Source organism: Echinops telfairi, unplaced genomic scaffold, assembly GCF_000313985.2.
Source record: "Echinops telfairi isolate 266 unplaced genomic scaffold, ASM31398v2 ScPeMD7_9;HRSCAF=40, whole genome shotgun sequence".
Lineage (NCBI taxonomy): Eukaryota > Metazoa > Chordata > Mammalia > Afrosoricida > Tenrecidae > Echinops > Echinops telfairi.
The window spans coordinates 18,735,061-18,756,232 of record NW_022103906.1 but is presented as its reverse complement, the minus strand read 5'-3'; the positions used below and the strand labels follow the sequence as shown (position 1 = coordinate 18,756,232).

General features: G+C 38.5%; 1 protein-coding gene across 1 annotated transcript in view; it reads left to right on the top strand.

Moving 5' to 3' along the window:
* PPP2R2A (protein phosphatase 2 regulatory subunit Balpha) overlaps nucleotides 1–20,655 on the top strand; it is an 84,535-nt gene extending 63,880 nt beyond the window's left edge. The window contains exons 5-11 of the mRNA XM_045286837.1: nucleotides 4,881–5,046; nucleotides 12,898–13,010; nucleotides 13,859–14,036; nucleotides 15,259–15,423; nucleotides 16,509–16,678; nucleotides 18,227–18,318; nucleotides 19,679–20,655. Of these exons, the coding sequence (XP_045142772.1) occupies nucleotides 4,881–5,046; nucleotides 12,898–13,010; nucleotides 13,859–14,036; nucleotides 15,259–15,423; nucleotides 16,509–16,678; nucleotides 18,227–18,318; nucleotides 19,679–19,958 (1,164 nt within the window). The 3' untranslated portion in view covers nucleotides 19,959–20,655. The remainder of the gene's footprint in view (nucleotides 1–4,880; nucleotides 5,047–12,897; nucleotides 13,011–13,858; nucleotides 14,037–15,258; nucleotides 15,424–16,508; nucleotides 16,679–18,226; nucleotides 18,319–19,678) is intronic.
* The last annotated feature ends 517 nt before the right edge of the window (nucleotides 20,656–21,172 follow it).

Genomic DNA, 21,172 nt, shown 5'->3' with positions numbered 1-21,172 from the left:
AAAAAAAGTGTTGGTCCTTTCAGGGCATCCAAATGGATTAAACCTCTGGACACAGCTCAGAGATGTATAGCCTTGCTGTTAAACAAACAAAAAAAACACAACTCAAGAACAATGCCTAAACAAAATAGAAAAACCTCAAAAAGAGAGTGGAATATATTAAAAACAGAAACACCTTTAAAGTGGATTAAAAGAGGAATCAAATGATAAGGTGTTTACATTTTAACCTAACGACTTCTGCCATAATTGACTTTAAAATGTAACACTTTGTCATTTGATTCCTTTTTTGACCCATTTTTAAAGGTGTTTGTTTCTAATATATTTTTAAATATTTTCTGCTTTCTTTTTGATTGAGGTTTTTCTATTTTGTTTAGGCATTGTTGAGTTTTTTGTTTTGTTTGCTTCGTGTTTGTGGTTTGTAGGATTTTCTGTATATGAAAATCTAGGATAGATAACATCTATAGAGGCTACTAGATTTATAATTATTTCAGGGCATGGCAGGAGAAGTTGCAGGGGGCGGGGCAACTGGACGCTAACAACAATGAATATGAGAAGAATGTTCAGAAATTGAGTGAGGTGATTGCACAAGTCTTAAAATTTTTTAGTAAGTTGTATGGTACGTAAACTATAGGCCAATAAAACGTTTTTTTAAGAATAGAAAAAGTCATTCGTCTTGCAAAATTCTATCATGCAATCTTTAGGTTTGTTTCTTATCACCAAGGCCATATTTTCCAACTAATTACACATTTGATTAGTTTCAGACTGAAGACATTGGTAACGTTCTTTAATTTCTTTATCAGTAGCTTTAGTGGTTGGTGCATAAATTTGAGTAATAGTTGTATTGACTGGATTTCCTTGTATGTGGCCTAGATATCCTATTAAAACCAGCCTTATACTTCAAGATCTAGTTTGACAATAAATGCAGTACCATTCTTCTTGAATATACAGTTTCTGGCATTGAAACTTTATGACTGCATGATTCAAAATGGACAATACCAGTCTTAGTTCAGTAATGCCTGCGATATCGATCTTTATGCATTCCATTTTAGTTTTGACTTTCAATTTTCTTAGAGTCATACTTAGTACATTCCAAGTTACAATTATTAATAGATGTTTGCAGTTGTTTTTTCTCATTTTGAGTGTGCTCCATCAGTAAATGAAGGTCCCAAAGGCATTACTCCATTCACATCATTATGGTCAACACTAATTTAAGAACGCAGCTCTTCCTCTGTCATATTTTGAGTGCATTTCAACATGAGCGTATCCCCTGCACAATCTGACAATGTTTCCATGTTATCCCTGGATATTTAGGGGCTTATTCCTTCTTGGTGCTATATTCTTAGTCTGGAAGATCTGCTGAAAGCTATTCACACAGCTGATGCTTGAAATACCAGTTACATAGCTTCCAGGATCACAGCAACCTACAAACTAAGACAAATGGGAATAACTCAAGTGTACGAGTGGTTCTCTTATTTCAAAATAGGTGACATGTCAATTGATGGCAAACCTCGTTCTGGATGTCCGTCAACTTCCCAAATGGGTGAAAAGGTTGACGAAATCAGTGCACTTATGCTCAAAGACCGATGACAGACCACTGAAAAGATGGGGGAGTTCTCCAGCCTGTCTTGGAGCTCGGTTCAGTGAATTTTAATGGAAGATATAGGGATGAGAAAGGTTGCTGAGAAATTTGTGTCTTGGGTTCTGACTGACCAGGGACAAATGCATTGAGTGGAAATGTGCCCTGTTCTGAAAGAACAGCTCAGAAACGACCCAGACTTTTTCCCCAAGGTCGTTCCTGATGACAAGACATGGTGCTGTTCTTACAAGCCACCCCCCACCCCACCCCGAAAGCAAACATCAGTCATGCCAGTGGAAGACACAGTTGTCACCTTGCCCAAAAACTCCAAGTGAAACCCAGGTCAGACTGTTAATTAAGCTTTCTGTTTAGAGGTTCTGCAAAGATTGCATAATGGTGTGTGACAAGAAAGGTCTGATTTGTGGCAGGCGGGGTACTGGTTTGCCACCATAACAATGTACCTGCTCACACAGCCATCCCTGTGCACCTGTTTTTGGCACAACAACAACAAAACAACCCAGCATGCCTCTGTTGCCCCATGCACCTTACTCACCTGACCTCGCTCCTTGAAACTTCTTTTTGTTACTGTGAGTGAAGAGGGACACGAAAGGACAGCAACTTGACCAGGTAGAAGAGGTGAAGGAAAAACGAGGGAGGTGCTGTCAGCCATCCGAACAGGAGTTTGAAAACTGTGTCCAAGAATGGAGTCGCAGATTTGATAAATGTATTAAGTGTAATGGAGAGTACTTTGAAGGTGATCAGGTTGTTTGGGGGAACAAAATTATGGGTTTACAGTTACTTGAAGGTTAGGATTCTTTATTGTTACATGGCCATTCATCTAACGTGTAATGTGTATAACACACCATAGTCTCTTGTCTATTAGTACTAAATGACAAACCAGTTTCAAACCATATCCAGATAAAATTTTTCTGTGTGGTGCGTGTTGGGTTTTGTCGTTGTATTTCAGTTTTGGAAAGCATAGTGACAAGCAGTAAGGTCACTGGGTGCCGAAGTGGTTGCACTCCAGATTGGTGATTCCCATCTCCCTGAAGACACCACAGAGAAAGACCTAGTAATGTTTGTCCATTGAGATTACAGCCCCAACATTTATGAGCAAGTCTGCTTGGTAACACACAGGGTCACCTCCAATGCAGTGGGTTGAGTGTGGAATGTGGCTTTAATACCAAACCTCTGACATGGGTAGATATATTTTTAAAAATTTCTTCTGAAATACCAGAGTATATATGGAATGGGTCGTTTTATTTGTAGTGAGAGTGAGGACAAGATTTTGGATTAGATTTTTATCCCCTCCACCCCTAATGTTGGAGCCATGGTGGTAGAGTGGGCATCAGACTTCTAACAAGACCTTTTGGTGGTTCATACCCACCAGCTGCTCCACAGGAGAAAGATGAGTCTAATTCTGTAAAGCTGTATATTCTCAAACTCTATGAACCAGAGTTGCCTCAATAGCAGTGGGATTGGGTTGTCCCCAATGTAGACTTTATTCTCTACATTATTAACATTGTCAAATTCACTACTAATCATTCATACTGCCAGAGTTTGAATATAACAATTCATGCATCCAGATAATGTTACTGATAACAAGCAACCCCAAAACATATACTTTTACAATGATAATTAAGTATGGTTATCTTTTTATGTGGGAAACCACCCCACCACCACCACCCCCAAAAAACCCAACTAATGCCGTGGAGACAATTCTTCTGCTTAGCGGCGAGCCTGTAGAACTGTACGACTGCCCTACAGGATTTCCCCGGCTCGGAAGCTTGGAAATGGCACAAGAGCAATTTCCACATTTTTCTCCCACAAAGCTACTGGTGGGTTTGAACTGCTGACCTTTCAGTTAAGCTGAACAACTTAACCACTGCACCACAAGGGTTCCTTTTTATGTGGAGAATAATAATTGTTTCTATTGACCTAAACAAAATTATATATTTGCTTGACTTTTGGAAAGTATCTATTAAAACGTTTCACTTAGATTATTTTCAATAAGTTCTTTGAGGTAGCCAGTTAATGATTTTGATAGGTTGTCAATGATGTGATAATAGTCTAAAAGATGAATATCTGAACACGGTTAAAATTACATTTCTTTGAGGTATTGGTGTTACAGTGAAGTAGTTCACAAGCCTATCTAATCATGTAAACTCTGTCCCCACACTGATGTAAGGTGACTGAATCATCAATACAGTGCTAGTCTCATGAGAAAGGAGAGGGGTACACAGTTGATGGGGTGGGATGGAGTGCTGGGGGATTGGTTACTGGATGAGTAACAGCTCTATGGCATTGGCTTACAGAGTTTGGGGATATTTAAAAATCTTATCTCAAAGACAGGGTCCTTAGGCAGCAGAAAAACCAAATCGGTTCCGTCATTCCATTGACCAGAGCGCTTCATTTTGCACTGAACTGACCTAATGCAGACCTGTGAGAGAAATGGATGGAGGAAAAGAAATTATCTTCAGTAACGCATTGAGATTTGACCTTTAAATGGGCAGAGAAAGGGGATGCCTCAGCCATTGCTTATTCTAAGCAAAATTTTCTTATCTTTAGTTTTTAGATTAATCCTATGACAAAAATCTGAACAGATTTTTATCAGTATAGTTTAGGACCAGTCTTTTCCCAAAGTGGATGCTGGAGTGACCCAGTGGACACGCAAAAGCAGACACCTACGCTTTTATCTAATATTAGGGGCTATCGTTCAAAAAATGTTAATGGGGGTGGCTGACTAATTTTTTTTCCCCTCTGAAAAGGGGCCAAGTAGGCCAAATAAGTTTGGGAACCTATATTCTCTATCAGTGGTTCTCAACTTTTCTAATGTCACAATCCTTTAATATAGTTCCTCATGTTGTGGTGACCCCCAACCATAAAATTATTTCCGTTGCTACCTAATAACTCTCATTTTACTACTTTTATGAATTGGGCGACCCCTATGAAAGGGTCGTTAGACCTTCCAAAGGGGTCATGAGCCAAAGGTTGAGAACTGCTGCTCTATATTTAATATTAGCAGAAATATAGCGATCCATATTTTAGAATATTTTCTTACTGAACCAACTTAAATTAATAGACTTTTCTTTAGCTTTTCCTTATTCTATTTTTTTACTGACTTTTTTTAGCTTTCTTATTTAGTCTTTGAAGGTAGTTAAATATTTTTTAAAAATAAGATTGCATGTGAAATACATTTTTAGTGAGTATAACTAGAATTCACAAGGTCTGTTGGAATTGATTACATGCTTGATTGTTTGAAATAGTTCTCTCAACAATGGTCCAAATATTTATGTTTCCATTATAGAACAAAATCCAGTCTCATAGCAGAGGAGAATATAATGTTTACAGCACCTTCCAGAGCCATGAACCAGAGTTTGACTACTTGAAAAGTTTAGAAATAGAAGAAAAGATCAACAAAATTAGGTGGTTGCCCCAGAAAAATGCTGCTCAGTTTTTATTGTCTACCAATGGTAAGTGTAATATTTTTGTATTAAATTTTGTGGCTGCTCTGTACACGAGTCCTGTAGAATATGTTTTCCACTTTCAAAGACAAAATACTTGTTAAGAGACCTTTGCGAATAGACTTTTGGAGATAATAATGCAGAATTGTAAACTTGTCTTGCCTTCCCTTTTTGATTCTCTTTCCGTTCTTAAATTATATCAGTGATAGATAGTCTCAGGGGCCGATTTTTTAAAAGTTTATTGTTTTGATTAAAGTTTACTAAGTCCATTTCTATTCAACAGTCTATATATTTTGTTTTATGACATTAGTTGTAATCCTCTCAATGTAGCAGAACTCTTCTTACCTCTTCTTCCTTGCATTTCCCTTTGAATTTGGAGCGGGGGGTGGGGGGGTGGGACACAAATGCTGTCCAGGCGTTAATTTTTCATTTAGCACAACGGCACATTTTATAGTACCAAGAACCCAACTCTGCCATGAGAATTAGGTCCGATCCTGTCTCTGCCTCTTCTCACCTTAACCTGTGGTAAGTCACTAAAGCTAGTTGTGCTTTTCCTCATCTGTGAACTGGAGATGATGATATCTGTATGTTGCGTATAGAATTATTGAGTATTGGTATGATAACCCTCAGCCTACATTTACTGCTGTAGAATCAGTTCCAACTCATAGCAGCCCCGTTTGTTTGCAGCCCTAAGACGACATCTGCAGGAGCAGCCAGCTTCATCTCTCCCCCGACAATGCCAGGGCTCCTGCCATAATAGACATCCCGTCCCCAGAAAACACAAACACAAGCCCACTGCCATCCAGTCAACATAACAGACAGTAAATGCTAATTTCTGTTTTCATTTAAGATGTAGCAAGATACTTACAAAAAGTATGCCCAACTGTAAACACAATATCCTGTGAAAGTGTGGTCCCCACATTTAGATACTCCAGAAGAGAGCCTTTCCTTGGCCGCTGGCAGGATCCAGTGAAGACAAACTGGAATTGGCTTACTGCCTTCCTGTTAGTCTGTGTTGGCTTGTAATTTTGATTCAGTTTTAATTTATATGGTAAACTAAATTATTTTGAATAGCATTTTGGAGTTATGTTCTCCCCCCCCTCCCCATCCATTACATCAAACATTAAGCCATTTACAAAATCTCTACTCTTGGAAGTAAATGTCACAAGGAAGTATGCTTGCATTGGAATATTGGTTCCTGATAATAGCAGTTCGTTTTTATAAGCCAAAAATTTTTTAAATCATTTTATTAGGGTCTTGTACAACTCTTACCACAATCCATACATATATCAATTGTGTAAAGCACATTTGTACATTCATTGCCCTCATCATTCTCAAAACATTTGCTCTCCATTTAAGCCCCCTCCCTCCCTCCTCGCTCCCCCCTCCCTCATGAACCCTTGGTAATTTATAAATTATTATTTTGTCATATCTTGCCCTGTCAGACGTCTCCCTTCACCCACTTTTCTGTTGTCCGTCCCCCAGGGAGGAGATCACATGTAGATCATTGTAATCGGTTCCCCCTTTCCAACCCACTCTCCCTCTACCCTCCCAGTATCTCCACTCACACCACTGATCCTGAAGGGATCATCTGCCCTGGATTCCCTGTATTTCCAGTTCCTGTCTGTACCAGTGTACACCCATGGTCTAGCCAGACTTGCAAGGTAGAATTCGGATCATGATAGTGGGGGCGGGGAGGAAGCATTTAGGAACTAGGGGAAAGTTGTATTTTTCATCATTACTACATCGCACCCTGACTGGCTCGTCTCTTCCCCAGCCCCCTCTGCAAGGGGATCTCCAGTGATAAGCCAAATTTTTTTATGAGAAGAAATTTTAGAAATATTCACTGACATTGAAAGAGTAGTATAATGTAACCCCCAAACTCATTCCCCAGCTTCAGCAATGAACTGATCAAGGCCAAATAGCATTTCTTTTTAGTATATGTGCTCCCGAAGCGAGCACCAAATAGCATTTCTTCAGTGCTTCTCCTTTCCCTTCTCCCCACTATTATTATTGGAAAACAAATCACATTTCAGTTCATTGTGGGTGTGAATCTTAAAATAGCTTCCAACTCTCCATTCGTGTCTATATGTAGCTTCCAGGTAGGCTTCTCTGTGTTCCCCTGCATATAAATATGGAAGGCACCAAAACACATGCCAGATCCTACCAGGTCCCCTGCGTGGTGGATTGGTCAGTATCCTCAGCTAACAAAAAGACAGGCACCTCCGGAAAAAGGCCTAAGTTTCAACTTCTGAGTCATCAGCCATTTAATAAAATCCCTGTGGAGCACAGTTCAACCCTGACAAACATGGCATTGCGCTGAGTTGGAATCGACTTGATACCAGTTGGTTTTAGGCACTGTCGTAGCTCCGTAGGGAGAGAGTACTAAATTCTAAGGGGCTGGATAAGGAGTGTACATATTTACAAGGAGGCTTAAAAAAATTTATTGAAAGCATAATTAAGATAATAAAAAATTTTCCACAGCTTTTTGAAGCTACCTCCTATATGGGTTGTTGTTTTGTTTCTCTACAATTCAGTAGTGCCTTTGATTTGTGCATACTGCCAAGGTTTAAATATACTGGTTAATAGCATTTCTTCTGCAGGCACTGTGAAAATGCATTGTAAGCTTCTGTCTTTCTCTTTTGTTAATAGATACTAAATACACTGTCTGTGTGTGTGTTTGAGAATAGTAATCTTACTAACTCTGGTTCATTGTGGAAGGATTAAAAAAGAAGAAAGAAATGGGACTTGAGCTTCCCCTGAAAACTTTAGTGTCTATTTATTTTGTGTCATTTTCTCTGAGTTAAAGCATAAATAACAAATGCAGTGGCTCTTTACAGTTGTAAAATGATTAGCGAGTGCTACTGTGAGGGAGTCCTTGATGGTGTAAATACTTATACATTCGACCGTTGGCAGTTTGATTTACCCGTAAGTACCTCAGAATACAGACCTCTGAGGGTCTTTCACACGGGTATGGCTTTGAAAGCCCAATGGAGAAATTTTACTCCGACACATGGCGCCATTGCCACAAGTTGGAATCAGTGCAATGGAACTAAATGTACTTTTTGGATCTGTACTAAAGATAATGAAGTGAGTGGACCCCAAGACAACCAAAAAAAACCAACTCAAAAACAAAACAGGGAGGGAATCCTAATGCTCTTCATCTTCAGATGATTGTTTTAGAACAAATGCTTGTCCCAAATAGGAGAAGTCAAACAGTACTGTTACAGGGGTGTGTTCCCAACAAGACCTGCTGAGATGTGTCTCCACGATCAGTGAGTGCTGCAGACAAGCTCTCTCCATAGTACACTTGTCTCAGTCCTGTTAGATACATTTGGGAATAAAGGTCCAATCCAAGCATTAGCTTTACTGCTTGGCAATTGGATTCAAGGCAGACGATCAGCCCAGAAGGTTATGAAGAATGGTTTGGTGGGGTACGGGTACTAAATTTTGGTAGATTTTTCTCAAGGGACACAGATCGCGGGGACTAATTATCTTTTTAAAGAAATTGAAAATACGCATTAGTGTGAAGAAAAATTTTCTCCCCACCAGAACAACGTACCTTCTTACTTAAAACTCAAAATACATTTCATTGGGAACATAATTAATTCTCTAGAGGATACGCAAACCATCCTTTTAAGGTGGTATAAGTTGAAGAGTGCAGAATTCTCTGGGGAAAGATTAGAGAGAATATAACATCTGCCTTCAAGTATGTAAACCTAGCTGCAGGATTTGTCAAGAAACAATAACTTCACATCTTTAATAAAGGTTTCTGATGTTGTAGCAATACGGTTTGGTTTCCCTTCATATGTAATGTATGCTAGTAGGTATGTTACACATACATGGAGTCACACACCATATAACCAAGCACCTTTTAGGCAGTGCCCAACCGCACACGCATCCATGTTCCCATAGGTTTGTAAGGGAGTTCAGAAAGCTTAGTTGGAGTGTTTCACGTGGCAATTGCAACAGCTTCCCACACAGCACACCCACCATCTTGGTGGTTATAATAATGTTACTGGGTTATGCGTGTGCTGTTCTGTACTTTCGATATAAAAGTTGATTGTGTAACAGTTTGTCCTTCAAGTTGTAGGCATACATTTACAGGTTTCAGTCTTGTGAATTTGCATCGTGAGTGTTGTAGCATTATCTTACTGTTTAATTTTCTTTTAAAAGATGTGAGGTACAGCCTGGCTCCCAAACACACCAGAATTAGTGCTGCTGGTAGCAGTGTGAAGGACTAAGAAGTTTGGATTTGGAAGTGAAACATACGGTTATTAAATGACGCAAATATGGAAGATTAGTGAATGCTGTATTGTTCACGATTAAGAGTCACAACGATCCTGAAAAACAGGAAAAAATCCCAGGTTCAGCCCAATTCAGAGCTAATAGGAATGTGAGAGGTGCCCGTGTCAGACATGGGAAACTTGCTAATGACATGGATTGGGTATCAAACAAAAACAAATCCCTCTTAGTTCATTGATGATCACTGCTAAGACATAAAGCTTGTTCAGGATACATAAATAAAAAGCAGCATCAGATTATGATAGGATATTGGTCCAAATCATATAGCATCCTGTTTCAAAACATGATGGTGGATGACAAGTATTGGGCTGCTAACCATAAAGTCACTATTTCAAATCCACCAGCTGCTCTTTAGGAGAAAGATGAGACTGGATACTTAAATACACAGCAGAAAACCCTATGTATAGGATCACTGTGACTTGGAATCATTAACTGGTGGCATCAGGTTTTGTTTTTTGTGGATCATGGACATTACACAGCAGCAGTTACAGTCTCCCCTATAGGGTCTCAGTGAATTGGCATCAATTCAATGACAGTGAGTCTTAGGGTTATACAAAGGGACTTCCAAAATTGTGGGGAAATTCTGTTACATTTCAGTTCCATTTTTGTGTGCACTTTTTGAAGCCTCCTGGTATACATAACGTTGGTGGTGCATTGGTTAACCTGACTGTTATCCGAGAGGTCTACAGTTTAAACTCATCAACTACTGGAGCAAAGTGACCTAGCAGTCTATTCCTTTACAAATTATAATCCAGGAACGCCTGGAGGGAATTTCTGCTTTGTCATGGAGGATCAGAGTTGGAATTAATTAGATGGCATACAACAATAACACACACACACAAATAGGTTTTTGCACATGTAAAATAATCATTATAAAGTATAGAATTCTTGACCTACCTATACGCTATAAATATATAAATTAAGTAGCGTGTGGAAAATGTATTTAACTGCAAGATAACTATAAAATTTAGATGGGATTATCAGCTGTAAATTAACAAAAGTCAGTCATGTTTCTCTATTTAATGCACCTTACCTTTGAAAAGGGCATCCGTAGGACAACTGTAAAAGTCTACAAATAGAAGATAGCAGTTACTGAACCTGGCGTTCAGGAGTGGCTGCGATATTCCATTTCTTTTTTTTTTCTATATATATAATCATTTAATTGGGGGCTCGTACAACTCATCATAATCCATACATGCATCTGTTGTGTCAAACACATTTGTACATTTGTTGCCTTCATTCTCAAAAGATATTTCAATGTAATTTTTATTTCCTTTTGAACTGCTTTTATAAAGACATTAATTTTATTTTACACCCATTTGCCTATGAAAGACCACTAAAATGTGAAAATTCATGTAAGAATAGTATTTTATGATTATAAACAAAATATTCCATTCATAACTCATTACTAACAAATAATTGATTCGGTAAATAAATGGAGACTCAGGTCTTCATATTCCTCCCAGAAGAATTGATTCTCTCCACTCCAGGAGATAGAACTTAGTTCTCCTTTATGTATGGGTTGAGTTTAGTAACTTGCTTCCAAAAATAGCAAGGGAGAAATTATAAGTACATGGTAGAGAGACTTACCAGTTGCTACATCAGCTAAAAGATCAGTTAATATTGCCAAAGATCAGTTTTTGCCACCATCTGTCCCCCAATGGGATACAAGGAAAACAACTCACCACTGATAGTCTTACATCCCTATGATCCCAGTCTGATGATGAGACAATCCCCTTAAGGGACAGTGTACAAAATAACTTGACCAACCACTCCTTAAGTGTGAAAGTTATAAGCCATAACCAGGAATGTCTGAGAAACTGTTAAAATCAGAAGATATTTGAGAACAAAATACAGTGTGCTTTTGGATTCTGGATTGGTTCCTGGGACAGAAAAGGGACACTACTTAAAATATAGTGAGATCTGAGTAAAGACTTTAGTTTACAATGTTAATTTCTTAACTTTGACAAATAAGTGAGGCACTATATTGTTATCCATAACCTTTCTATGTACCGAAACTTAATTCCAAAAAAGACAGACCATTTGCTTTTTGAAAAGTAGTGTGCTATATATTGCCCTATCATGGTGAGGATGTATGCTTTTAACTGCTCAATACTTTTTCAGACCCTATTTCCTACTTCTGAACCTCTAGTGTAGTGATGGAAACACCCCACCCACTACCATCAAATTGATTCCATCTTACATTGACCATATAGGACAGGGGAGAGCTGCTCCATAGGGTTCCCAGGCAGTAAATGTTTACTGAAGCTGGCTGCCACATCTTTCTCCTTTCAAGTGGTAGCTTTGAACTGTCAATCTTTTGGCTAGCAATCCAGCGCGTTCTACACTAAGGCATCTGGGTCAATGAAAGAATTCTTCAATAAACTCTCCAGGAGATGATTGACACCATGGCTGCAACTATGGGCTCAACCTTAGGAACCATTGAGAGGCTGGTGCAGGACCGGGCAGTGTTCGGTTCTGTTGTGCATTAGGTTGCGACGGGTGAGAACCGACTCAGTGGCATCTAACCACAACAACAGACTACAGCAAGATCGAGGAAGATCCAGAGTCCTTAACATTTTGATTCTAAGTAATGGATTCTCTTAACTCACTATTCTTTCCTCCTCCTATGTTTACAAAGTCATGTATAGATGCTAAACTAGAGGATAGATGCTTAGATACTGACATGCTGTCAAGGTGATTCTCACTCATAACAACGAGACACAGGGCCCTGTCCTGAACCATCCTCCAATGCAGTGGGTCTCAACCTTCCTAATGCTGCGACCTTTTAATACAGTTCCTGATGTTGTGGTGACCCCCAACCATAGCATTATTTTCATTTCTACTTCTTAACTGTAATTTTGCTACTGATATGAATCAGGTTACCCCCCCCCAGGGGTCGCGACCCACAGGTTGAGAACCACTGCTCCAGTGGTTGCTGTGTTTGAGCCTATTGTTGCACACATTATAACAGTTTGTTTATTTATTGTGTCTTCTCTTTTTCACTGACATCTATTTTACTAAACAAACTTTGTGTCCCCTCCAGGGACACTGGTTCCTCCTGATCAGGTGTCCAAAGTATATGAGATAAAGTCTTGCCATCCTCAGTTCTCCAGAACATTCTGGCTGTACTTTTTCCAAGACACATTTGTTTTATTTTCGGGCAGGTACTTGGAATATTCTTTGCCCTCACTACAGTTCAGATGCATGGATTCCTTCTTCAGTCTTCCTCACCCACCTTTCACTTTCTCCTCCTTTCTCTGGCTTACGTTTAAAGGCTCGAGACCTGTGTGCGGCTCGTTTAAATAGCAAGTGAAATTTTATATGGGTGCTTCATATGGAAGTTGGGAATTTGTGTGTGTGTGTGTGTGTTTTCACCTGGCTATAGTAATTTTTTTATTATTAAATCAGACAAAGGATTTTATTCACTTTGTTTTAGGTAGGTGAAATAATGAGATACATTTCAGGAAAAAACGCATTCAAATGTCTCTTTAGTTAGTATTGGAGTCTCTTTTCTGTCTTTTTTTCTGAAAACTTGCTCTATTTTCTTCCCAGATAAAACCATAAAACTATGGAAAATTAGTGAAAGGGACAAAAGACCAGAAGGGTATAACTTGAAAGAGGAAGATGGAAGGTACAGAGACCCTACTACAGTCACTACACTACGAGTAAGTACATTCTGATGACCAGTGTTCGTAGCTCATTTCTAGGTCCTGAGCAGAACTTAAATAGGAATCACAACATTCTGCTCCCTTCCCCCCACCAAGTCTCTGTCAGTAGGACATTTATTTTAACCCCCATATTCAACATAGAAATGGGTCTACAAAGGTCACAGCTAGGACTGTGGACAACGTCTCAACCAGGACTCAAATAGAAGACTGTCTTGGCACTGTTACCCAAAAAAAACAAACCTACTGCCATTGAGTAGATCCTGACAGCAACCCTGTAGAGCATAGTAGGACCACTTCCTTGGGTTTCCAGGACTATGAATCCTTACAGGTGCAGGTATCCCCATCTTAACCCAATATGGATCCGGGGCTCCTTTGTATTACACTTAAGAAGATTAGTTTCAAAATTAATTACCTTTGAGAGCAAAGAAGTAGATTTGCACTAAATATTGTAGCTCACAAATACTGAAAATTAAAAGCTGCTATGGACCGCTTTGAGCCTTAAGCAGTTATTAGCATGGTAGACCTCTGCAGCAAAAAGAGTCACTTGAAAAAACTGCAAACTTGTAATGGCGATAAGATAGCTGTGATTTGGAATCGACTTGATGGCAGTGGGTGTGCATTTTGTTTGTTTGTTTACTGTTGCCAGTAAGAGAAGGCTAATTATCGGAATTGTTTTCCCCTTTGCATTTCACCATTTTAAAGACTATACAACCATTGGTCTTTAAAACTAAATCCCTGCGTAAAATTGTATTTTTATGTTTTGCCAGAAACAAAAATAATGATAGGCATGACTGTTAAGAATCAATATTTTAAAATAATAAAGCTCTTTCTTGTCTTATTGACAGGTACCAGTCTTTAGGCCCATGGATCTAATGGTTGAGGCCAGTCCACGAAGAATATTTGCCAATGCTCATACATATCACATCAACTCTATTTCTATTAATAGTGATTATGAAACATATTTATCTGCAGATGATTTGCGGATTAACCTTTGGCATCTGGAAATTACAGACAGGAGTTTTAGTATCCATTTGGGTGTGGGAGTTTGGTTTTGGAAAGTGTATGTCTACTGGATTTATTCCCTTCCATCCTAATTCATATTTATGTTTACATTTTCTATTGTCCTTTAACATATGTGAGTTCTTATTTTATACTTTTTTTCTTCGTATATGATTGATTGAACATAAAGTCATTAGAAATTTCTCTGAGCCCCTTTAAAATACACATTTTTAAAAAAATTCTTGGCATATGTTAGCAGGTATTGTTAATGTATGCATTTCCAAATAGATAGCCTTTGAAAAAAAATAACTAAATTATTATCTACCAACAAATATATGAGAGCTCTTTTCCCCTATAACTTACCAGTCTAACACCTAAATCAGTGAATAATACTTTTGTTTTAATTTGCATTTCTCTCATCATGAGAGAAGTGAATAATCCTTTTATGTGTATAAAACATGCTGTTGTTTTTTGGATTTACATCTTTTCATTGCTTTTTTTTTTTTTCAAAGCACTGTACTTGTGTTAAGTAAATCTTCCCTGTCAGCTGTGTTACAGTAGTTTAATTTTTCAGCCTGTTGAGTCCCCTTAATGTACATTAAGCTCTTTTAATAGTAAATTTAATATTGAATTAATAGTTAATGCTGTTTATAAGACTGATAAATTTAAGTGTGTGTGGGGGGGGTTTGTTTGTTTGTTTTTAGTGGATTTCTGTTAGACCTAGAAAAATGTAGTATAAAATGGCTTCAAGTGCCCGTGTTTTCTTCTGTTGTTTTAAGCATTAAAATTTTGGTCCCTTTAGAATGTATTCTCTTATAAAGAACGAAAATATAAATTTCCAGATTATTTTCTCCTCAAATGTCCAGTCATTTCAGGAATAACACCCCACCCCACCCCCATTTGAAATCCACTTTACATTCTCTTTGTACTTTTCTGATCCATCATTGATTTGTGTATACTCTGTTCCATTTAATATTGATTTAGGATATTTTTTAGCATCTCATAGAGCTAAATTCCCCTCATGACACGAAACAGAGTAAAGTTGATTACTGAATTGCTTACCTTTCGATTTGTATTTTACTTTGGTTAGGAGGGAAGGGTGTGTGGGTGTGGGTGTGTGTACACTAAAATGAAATTTAGATATAATACTTGTGCTTATGTGTATGAATGGCTTTCAGGTTCAAGACATGTAAATTTACATTTGCTGTGCTTCCTAAGTGGGGATTCCTTAATAAAATGTGTTCAGATATTGTGGACATTAAGCCTGCCAATATGGAAGAGCTCACTGAGGTGATAACAGCAGCTGAGTTCCATCCAAACAGCTGTAACACGTTTGTATACAGCAGTAGTAAAGGAACTATTCGGTTATGCGACATGAGGGCATCCGCCCTCTGCGACAGGCATTCTAAATGTAAGTTCATTGCTGTGTCTTTCTGTGAAATGATAGCATTTCCTATTTGCCTTACACTAACCTCAGACATGCTAAGTTTATTTACATAGGCTTGAAAGTTGTTAGTCTGTGTGCTCTAGGCCTCTTGCATCCTTTGGAGAACTGCCACATGAGGTAGTACAGGTCATCATACTGAAAGCACCCTTGGCAATATTTTCTGCTGATGGCCCCATGTTCTTAGTTTATGTTCTTAGTAGAATGCTATTTTTGAGGAACTGGTAGTTGGGCCCTTGGGGGTGCTTCTCAGTCTTAAATATCAGTTTAATTTTTTTTCCCTTTTTCTTTTCCTTCCTCCCTCTCTTTTGATTATATTCTGAAGATTTTGTAGGATAAAAGGTTGCCATGGCTGTAATTTAAAAAGTTTGAAACTCATTGGATTATCAAATTAAGTGGTTACAGTATTACTTCTAAGTAATACTGAATAATTTTTTTTTAAGCTCATGAAAATCAGTGCAAACCTGTTACTGAAGAATTTTATCTGCTCATTCTAAAATCAATAGCAGAATCATGTTTGGAAGGTGTCTTTTTCATAGTGACACAATATGGACAAAGTCAACGAGTATATGCAGAATATGTAAATTGGTTGCACTGATGTCCAGTTCAGAATGATCCTAGTTCCACTCAATTAGCACTGCCACTGCACACTTAACTGAAGATCTTTAAAAACAAAACCAGAAAAAGCTTTAAGGGAAATGATGTTATTAGAACAGTTTTTTTCTTTCCTTTATATGCCTGTCAAGAAGTCCTTGTGGTGCATGGTTAAGTGCTCAGCTGCTAACTGGAAGGTTGGAGGTTTGAACCCACCAGCTGCTCCTAGAGAGGAAGGTTTTCTAGCATAAATGTCACTGCCTTGGAAAGCCTGCGAGGCAGTTCTCTGTCCTGTATGGTCACTGAGTCAAAATCAATGGCACCAAGTTCACATGGGAGTTGGGATTAGCCTATGATTCTACATCACTTAGAAAGTTTGTGAATGGTTGTTTCAGGAATTGCCTTTTACTGAAACCAGAAAATTTACACTTTGCTTTTCATTTTTTGCTTGTTTTCAGTGTTTGAAGAACCTGAAGATCCCAGTAACAGGTCATTTTTTTCTGAAATCATCTCTTCGATTTCTGATGTAAAGTTCAGCCATAGTGGTCGATATATGATGACTAGAGACTATTTGTCAGTCAAAATTTGGGACTTAAATATGGAAAACAGGCCTGTGGAAACATATCAGGTATGTACAGTTTTACCTTTCAGTGTGCATAGACTATTTGTCTGCCCCAACATAGTGTGTGTTCTCCAGTAGAGTAGGCTTCTCCCCCCCTCGGAGATCACTAGGTGAGGCACGCTGTCCGTGCTTGACTGTCAGCAAGGGTTGGTGGCTTGAACCCACTGAGCAGCAATGTAAAAGTAAGTCTTGGCAATCTGCTCTTTGAAAGATTTCTACCCTGGAAAATTCTGTGTCTGGATCTAAGCTCTACGGTGTGACACATTAGAACACCAGGAGTCGACGTCACCTCAACTACACTGGGTTTGAGTTTCTGCTTGTTTGGGTTTGGTTTGTGACAAACATAAAACACTCAGGATTCTCCTTAATGGTGTTTGAAATTTCAGTTAGTACCCTAGTTGAAATAAAAACAAAAGGATAAAGGCGACTGTTTGGCTTTACAACTTTCCTTGTGTAGCCCTCAAGACTCTGATCAGTGCCTAGTGGTAACTCCTCCAGTGCTGTGCAGTTGCTCTGCCCCTGCCAAATTGAATTCCTGAACAAAAGCAGGGTGTGTATATCACTTATATTTAGCTTCTACAGATTCGTGTATCTCTGTTGAATTCGCACAATTGTATGCCCTGATTTGTATGTGATTGAAGAGTATTTGTAGCTCTTTTTTTGCCTTGTATGTAGATTTTGGAACCTGACTGCACATGAGCTGCAACTCCTCTATAAACTCACTTTATGTCTCGCAGGCCTGGTTTGCATCACTGCGACACAGAGTTCAAATGGGTACCTGAAATAAGTTGAGGGCTTCATGACGAGTGGTGGAGAAGTCTTCACTTTGAGAAGGCTGCGCTGTTCTATGATGCCGCCCTTTTGACGTTTTCTTTTAGTGAAAGGGGGATGAAAAAGAGCTAGTAAATTCCTTTTCTTCCCTCTGATCACAGCAAACACTGCGAGTGCATCCTGTTTCTCCGAACATTTGAAATACTAGGCTTACTTACTGCCTAACTTACACATTTATGAAATATTAGTAAATTCTGAATTAATACCTCAGAATGTCATTTTTCGAAATCTAACCCTTTGATGCTACATAAGTAACACCAAGCAATGCTATGCATTTATACGTCACTAAAACTGGCACATGATCATGCTATGTGTAATAGCATAAGCATTTTTTAATTAAATCATTTTATTAGGGGCTATAGCATAAGCATTTAATGAAAGATAGTTCAGTCATTTACGCCCATAAACTGGCATTTAAATAGGAAGAGGTAGGCACTTTTCTTTCCCAAGTATTTTAGTTTGTGTTATAAAAGAATGTGTCATGTTTAAAGTGGATTTTTTTTTCCACTCTCTTCAACAGTAAAATGTGTGTTTCTAGAAGAGGACCACTCTATTTCTAAATTTTAGGGTCATGTGCTATTACTATAGAGACTAAATAAGATTAAGGGGGTTTGTGTATGTTTATTTTTTAAAAATATTCGATTAATTATATCATTACCTAGTTTCAACAGGTCATGAGTTTAAGTAAATACATATAGGCATACCATTTATGTTTTTCTCCAGGTGCATGAATACCTCAGAAGTAAACTTTGTTCGCTATATGAAAATGACTGCATATTTGACAAATTTGAATGTTGTTGGAATGGATCTGACAGGTAACTGGTTTTAATTTAAACCTCTTATTCAAGCATTAGCTTTATCAGAGGAAGGAAATGTACTATTTAACTCTCCTTACATGCTTGGTCCATTGGGTTGCTAATAAAGGTCCGCCCTTCAAACTCCCCAGCTGGTCTATGAGAGAAAGGTGAGGCGGTCTACTTCCCCGTCTACTTCCCCGGAGACAGCAGTGCAGCCTGTTTGACAAAGCTGCTGCGAGTGGGGGCCGCCCCCTGGCGGGGGTTGTCCTGTTTGCTGGGCAGTTCTCCATGGGAGAACTCGTCCTTCCATTCTCCAGCTTCCATTCCTGAGCTCAGTGCACCTTGCCCAACCACCTCCTGTCTGTCAGTGGTGACTTCTGTTCATTTGATGTTGAACAGGTTTCAGCAAAGTTAATCTGTGTTTAGAAGCCTTTATTTAAGCAGACTTCAGTTGTTTGGTGTGTTACATACCAGGGTTTTTCCCCATACATAAAGTGTACACCTCAGAGAAATCGTATTTGGTATATGTCCTTGCTGTAACATTATAACCATGAGTGACTGTTGCTTTCTATCATTGTAGTTTTGTTGTAGTGTCATTCCTTTTTATGGGGTTTTGAAATGCTCATACTACTATTCCCAAGGATAAATAATCCTTACTTTCTGTATCTTAGGTGACAATATTTATTTAGCAATTAGTACATTCCAATGAAACAAAATAACAATTTTGGAATTATTTACACTTCCATTAAAAGTAATTTGAGACACTTTGCTCAATAATAGTTGAATCATGGAAGTGTGGTACGATGGATTTCATTTTGCAGAGGCTAGTAGAACATGGAACTTTAAAAAAAATCATTTTATTGGGGACTCTTAAAGTTCTTGTAACAATCCATACATCAGTTGTATCAAGCACATTTGTGCATATGTTGCCATCATCACTTTTCAAACCATTTTCTTTCTACTTGAGGCCTTGGTATCAGCTCCTCTTTTTTCCCTTCAGAACTTGGAACTTTTATATTTTATCTGTTAATTGTTTTTCCTTCTCTTTTTTATAGCATGAATTTTACTTTTAGTACGTCTGGCCACAGTGAACCAAGAGCCCTATTGGTCAGGCTAAGGAAACCCTATCTGTACTGTCACTGCTAAACCTGAGAAGACAGGAAGCCTGGGGCAAGGAAGGATAAAAGAAGAAATTAGCACAGTCTAAGGGCAAGAAAATGTATTTACTAAGTTACTGTCAACATGTTCCTTAATTCAAATCTGCTTAACATTTAGTAGAGGCTGACTATGCTAGGCTAGATGTAAATACTGAGCAGTATGTATTTTTTAAATCTCTGGTTCATCTGTTTTGACTGACTGTTCTGTCTACTTTTTACAGTGTTGTCATGACTGGGTCTTACAATAACTTCTTCAGAATGTTCGACAGGAACACAAAGCGAGACATAACCCTGGAAGCATCCCGGGAAAACAATAAACCTCGCACAGTTCTGAAGCCCCGCAAAGTCTGTGCAAGCGGCAAGCGGAAGAAAGATGAAATCAGTGTTGACAGCCTAGACTTCAACAAGAAAATACTTCATACAGCCTGGCACCCCAAGGAAAATATCATTGCTGTAGCCACTACAAACAATCTGTATATATTTCAAGACAAAGTGAATTAGGGTTGGCATTCCTAGCAGAAGAACCCACTTCCTGCTTAGTTGAGATAGTTGAATCTAGCATTCGTATCTATAAAAGAGAGAGGTCCATTGTGGCACCCCTTTCCAGTGTTTAACAATGTGCCATTTGACAACACATTTGTATAGCTGCATGGAGAAAGCTCTGTTGGTTCGTCACTGTGTTCTTCTCCATGCCGGCTAGCCATGTAGGTAAGGGTAGGGCACTTTTCATTTAAATGACTTCTTGCACCATCTTGCCTAATGGACTAGATTGGACTGTATCAACATTGATTTACTCCACTTTTTATGCCTTCCATTGTGATGACTCAAACACAGTGAAAGCCTTCAGTCATGCTGTGGGATTTAATTGTGTATCCTCATACTGTATCATTGGTGGGGTACACCCATTCCCCTTTTTAAATTAAATACAGCTCATTCTTACTGTGGCTTGTAGCATTCCTCCTCTCCTGGACTCCTCCCCCTCATCTCTCGTACCCTGCCCCTCCCCCCAGTCTTGGGGGTGGTGTCTAAAAAAGAACGAACGAAAGCACACAGTGAGTCAGCTTGGGGTCCGTGGTAAAGGGGGACATGTTGCAAACAAATGTTTTAAATAACAGTTGGCTGTAATCACTCCTTGCCATGTCTGGCACTGAAAATAAGGGAAACAAACTACTGAATAAAAGTGACAAAGAATGGAGAATCTGGTTTTCTTTTTCTTTGGATCTACCTCTTTAAGCCAAGGCACGTGAAATGAAATGAGTTTCCATTGTTTTACTGGCATTTTTGTTCGTTATTTTTAACAAGTCTTACATGAAGAAGAGGTGTTGTTTCTGTATGAACATGTTTTGAATATGTTTTTGGTGTTACTGAGGATTCCAAAATCTATAAAATGCTACTGGGCTTGTTGTTGTTATTTACATTGTAGTTATGTGAGGGTATTGAACACATTGGCATCTGCACTTAACTCATCTGTTAATGAGATTGTAAGTTGGAACCAATTTATAGAACCTCATTTTTTAGATACTTTATAGCACTTAATTTTGCCTTGCTACAAATACTGAGTCACAGATTTAATAAGTTGAAACTTTGTTTTTGTGCTTTCAGTCATGTACTGTAGCATACACCAAACACCCAATGATTTTATGTGAACACTGCATTAAACTTTTTCTTTTACTGCTACTAAATCAGAAGGAACTGTGTTGGCACCAAGTTAAGTG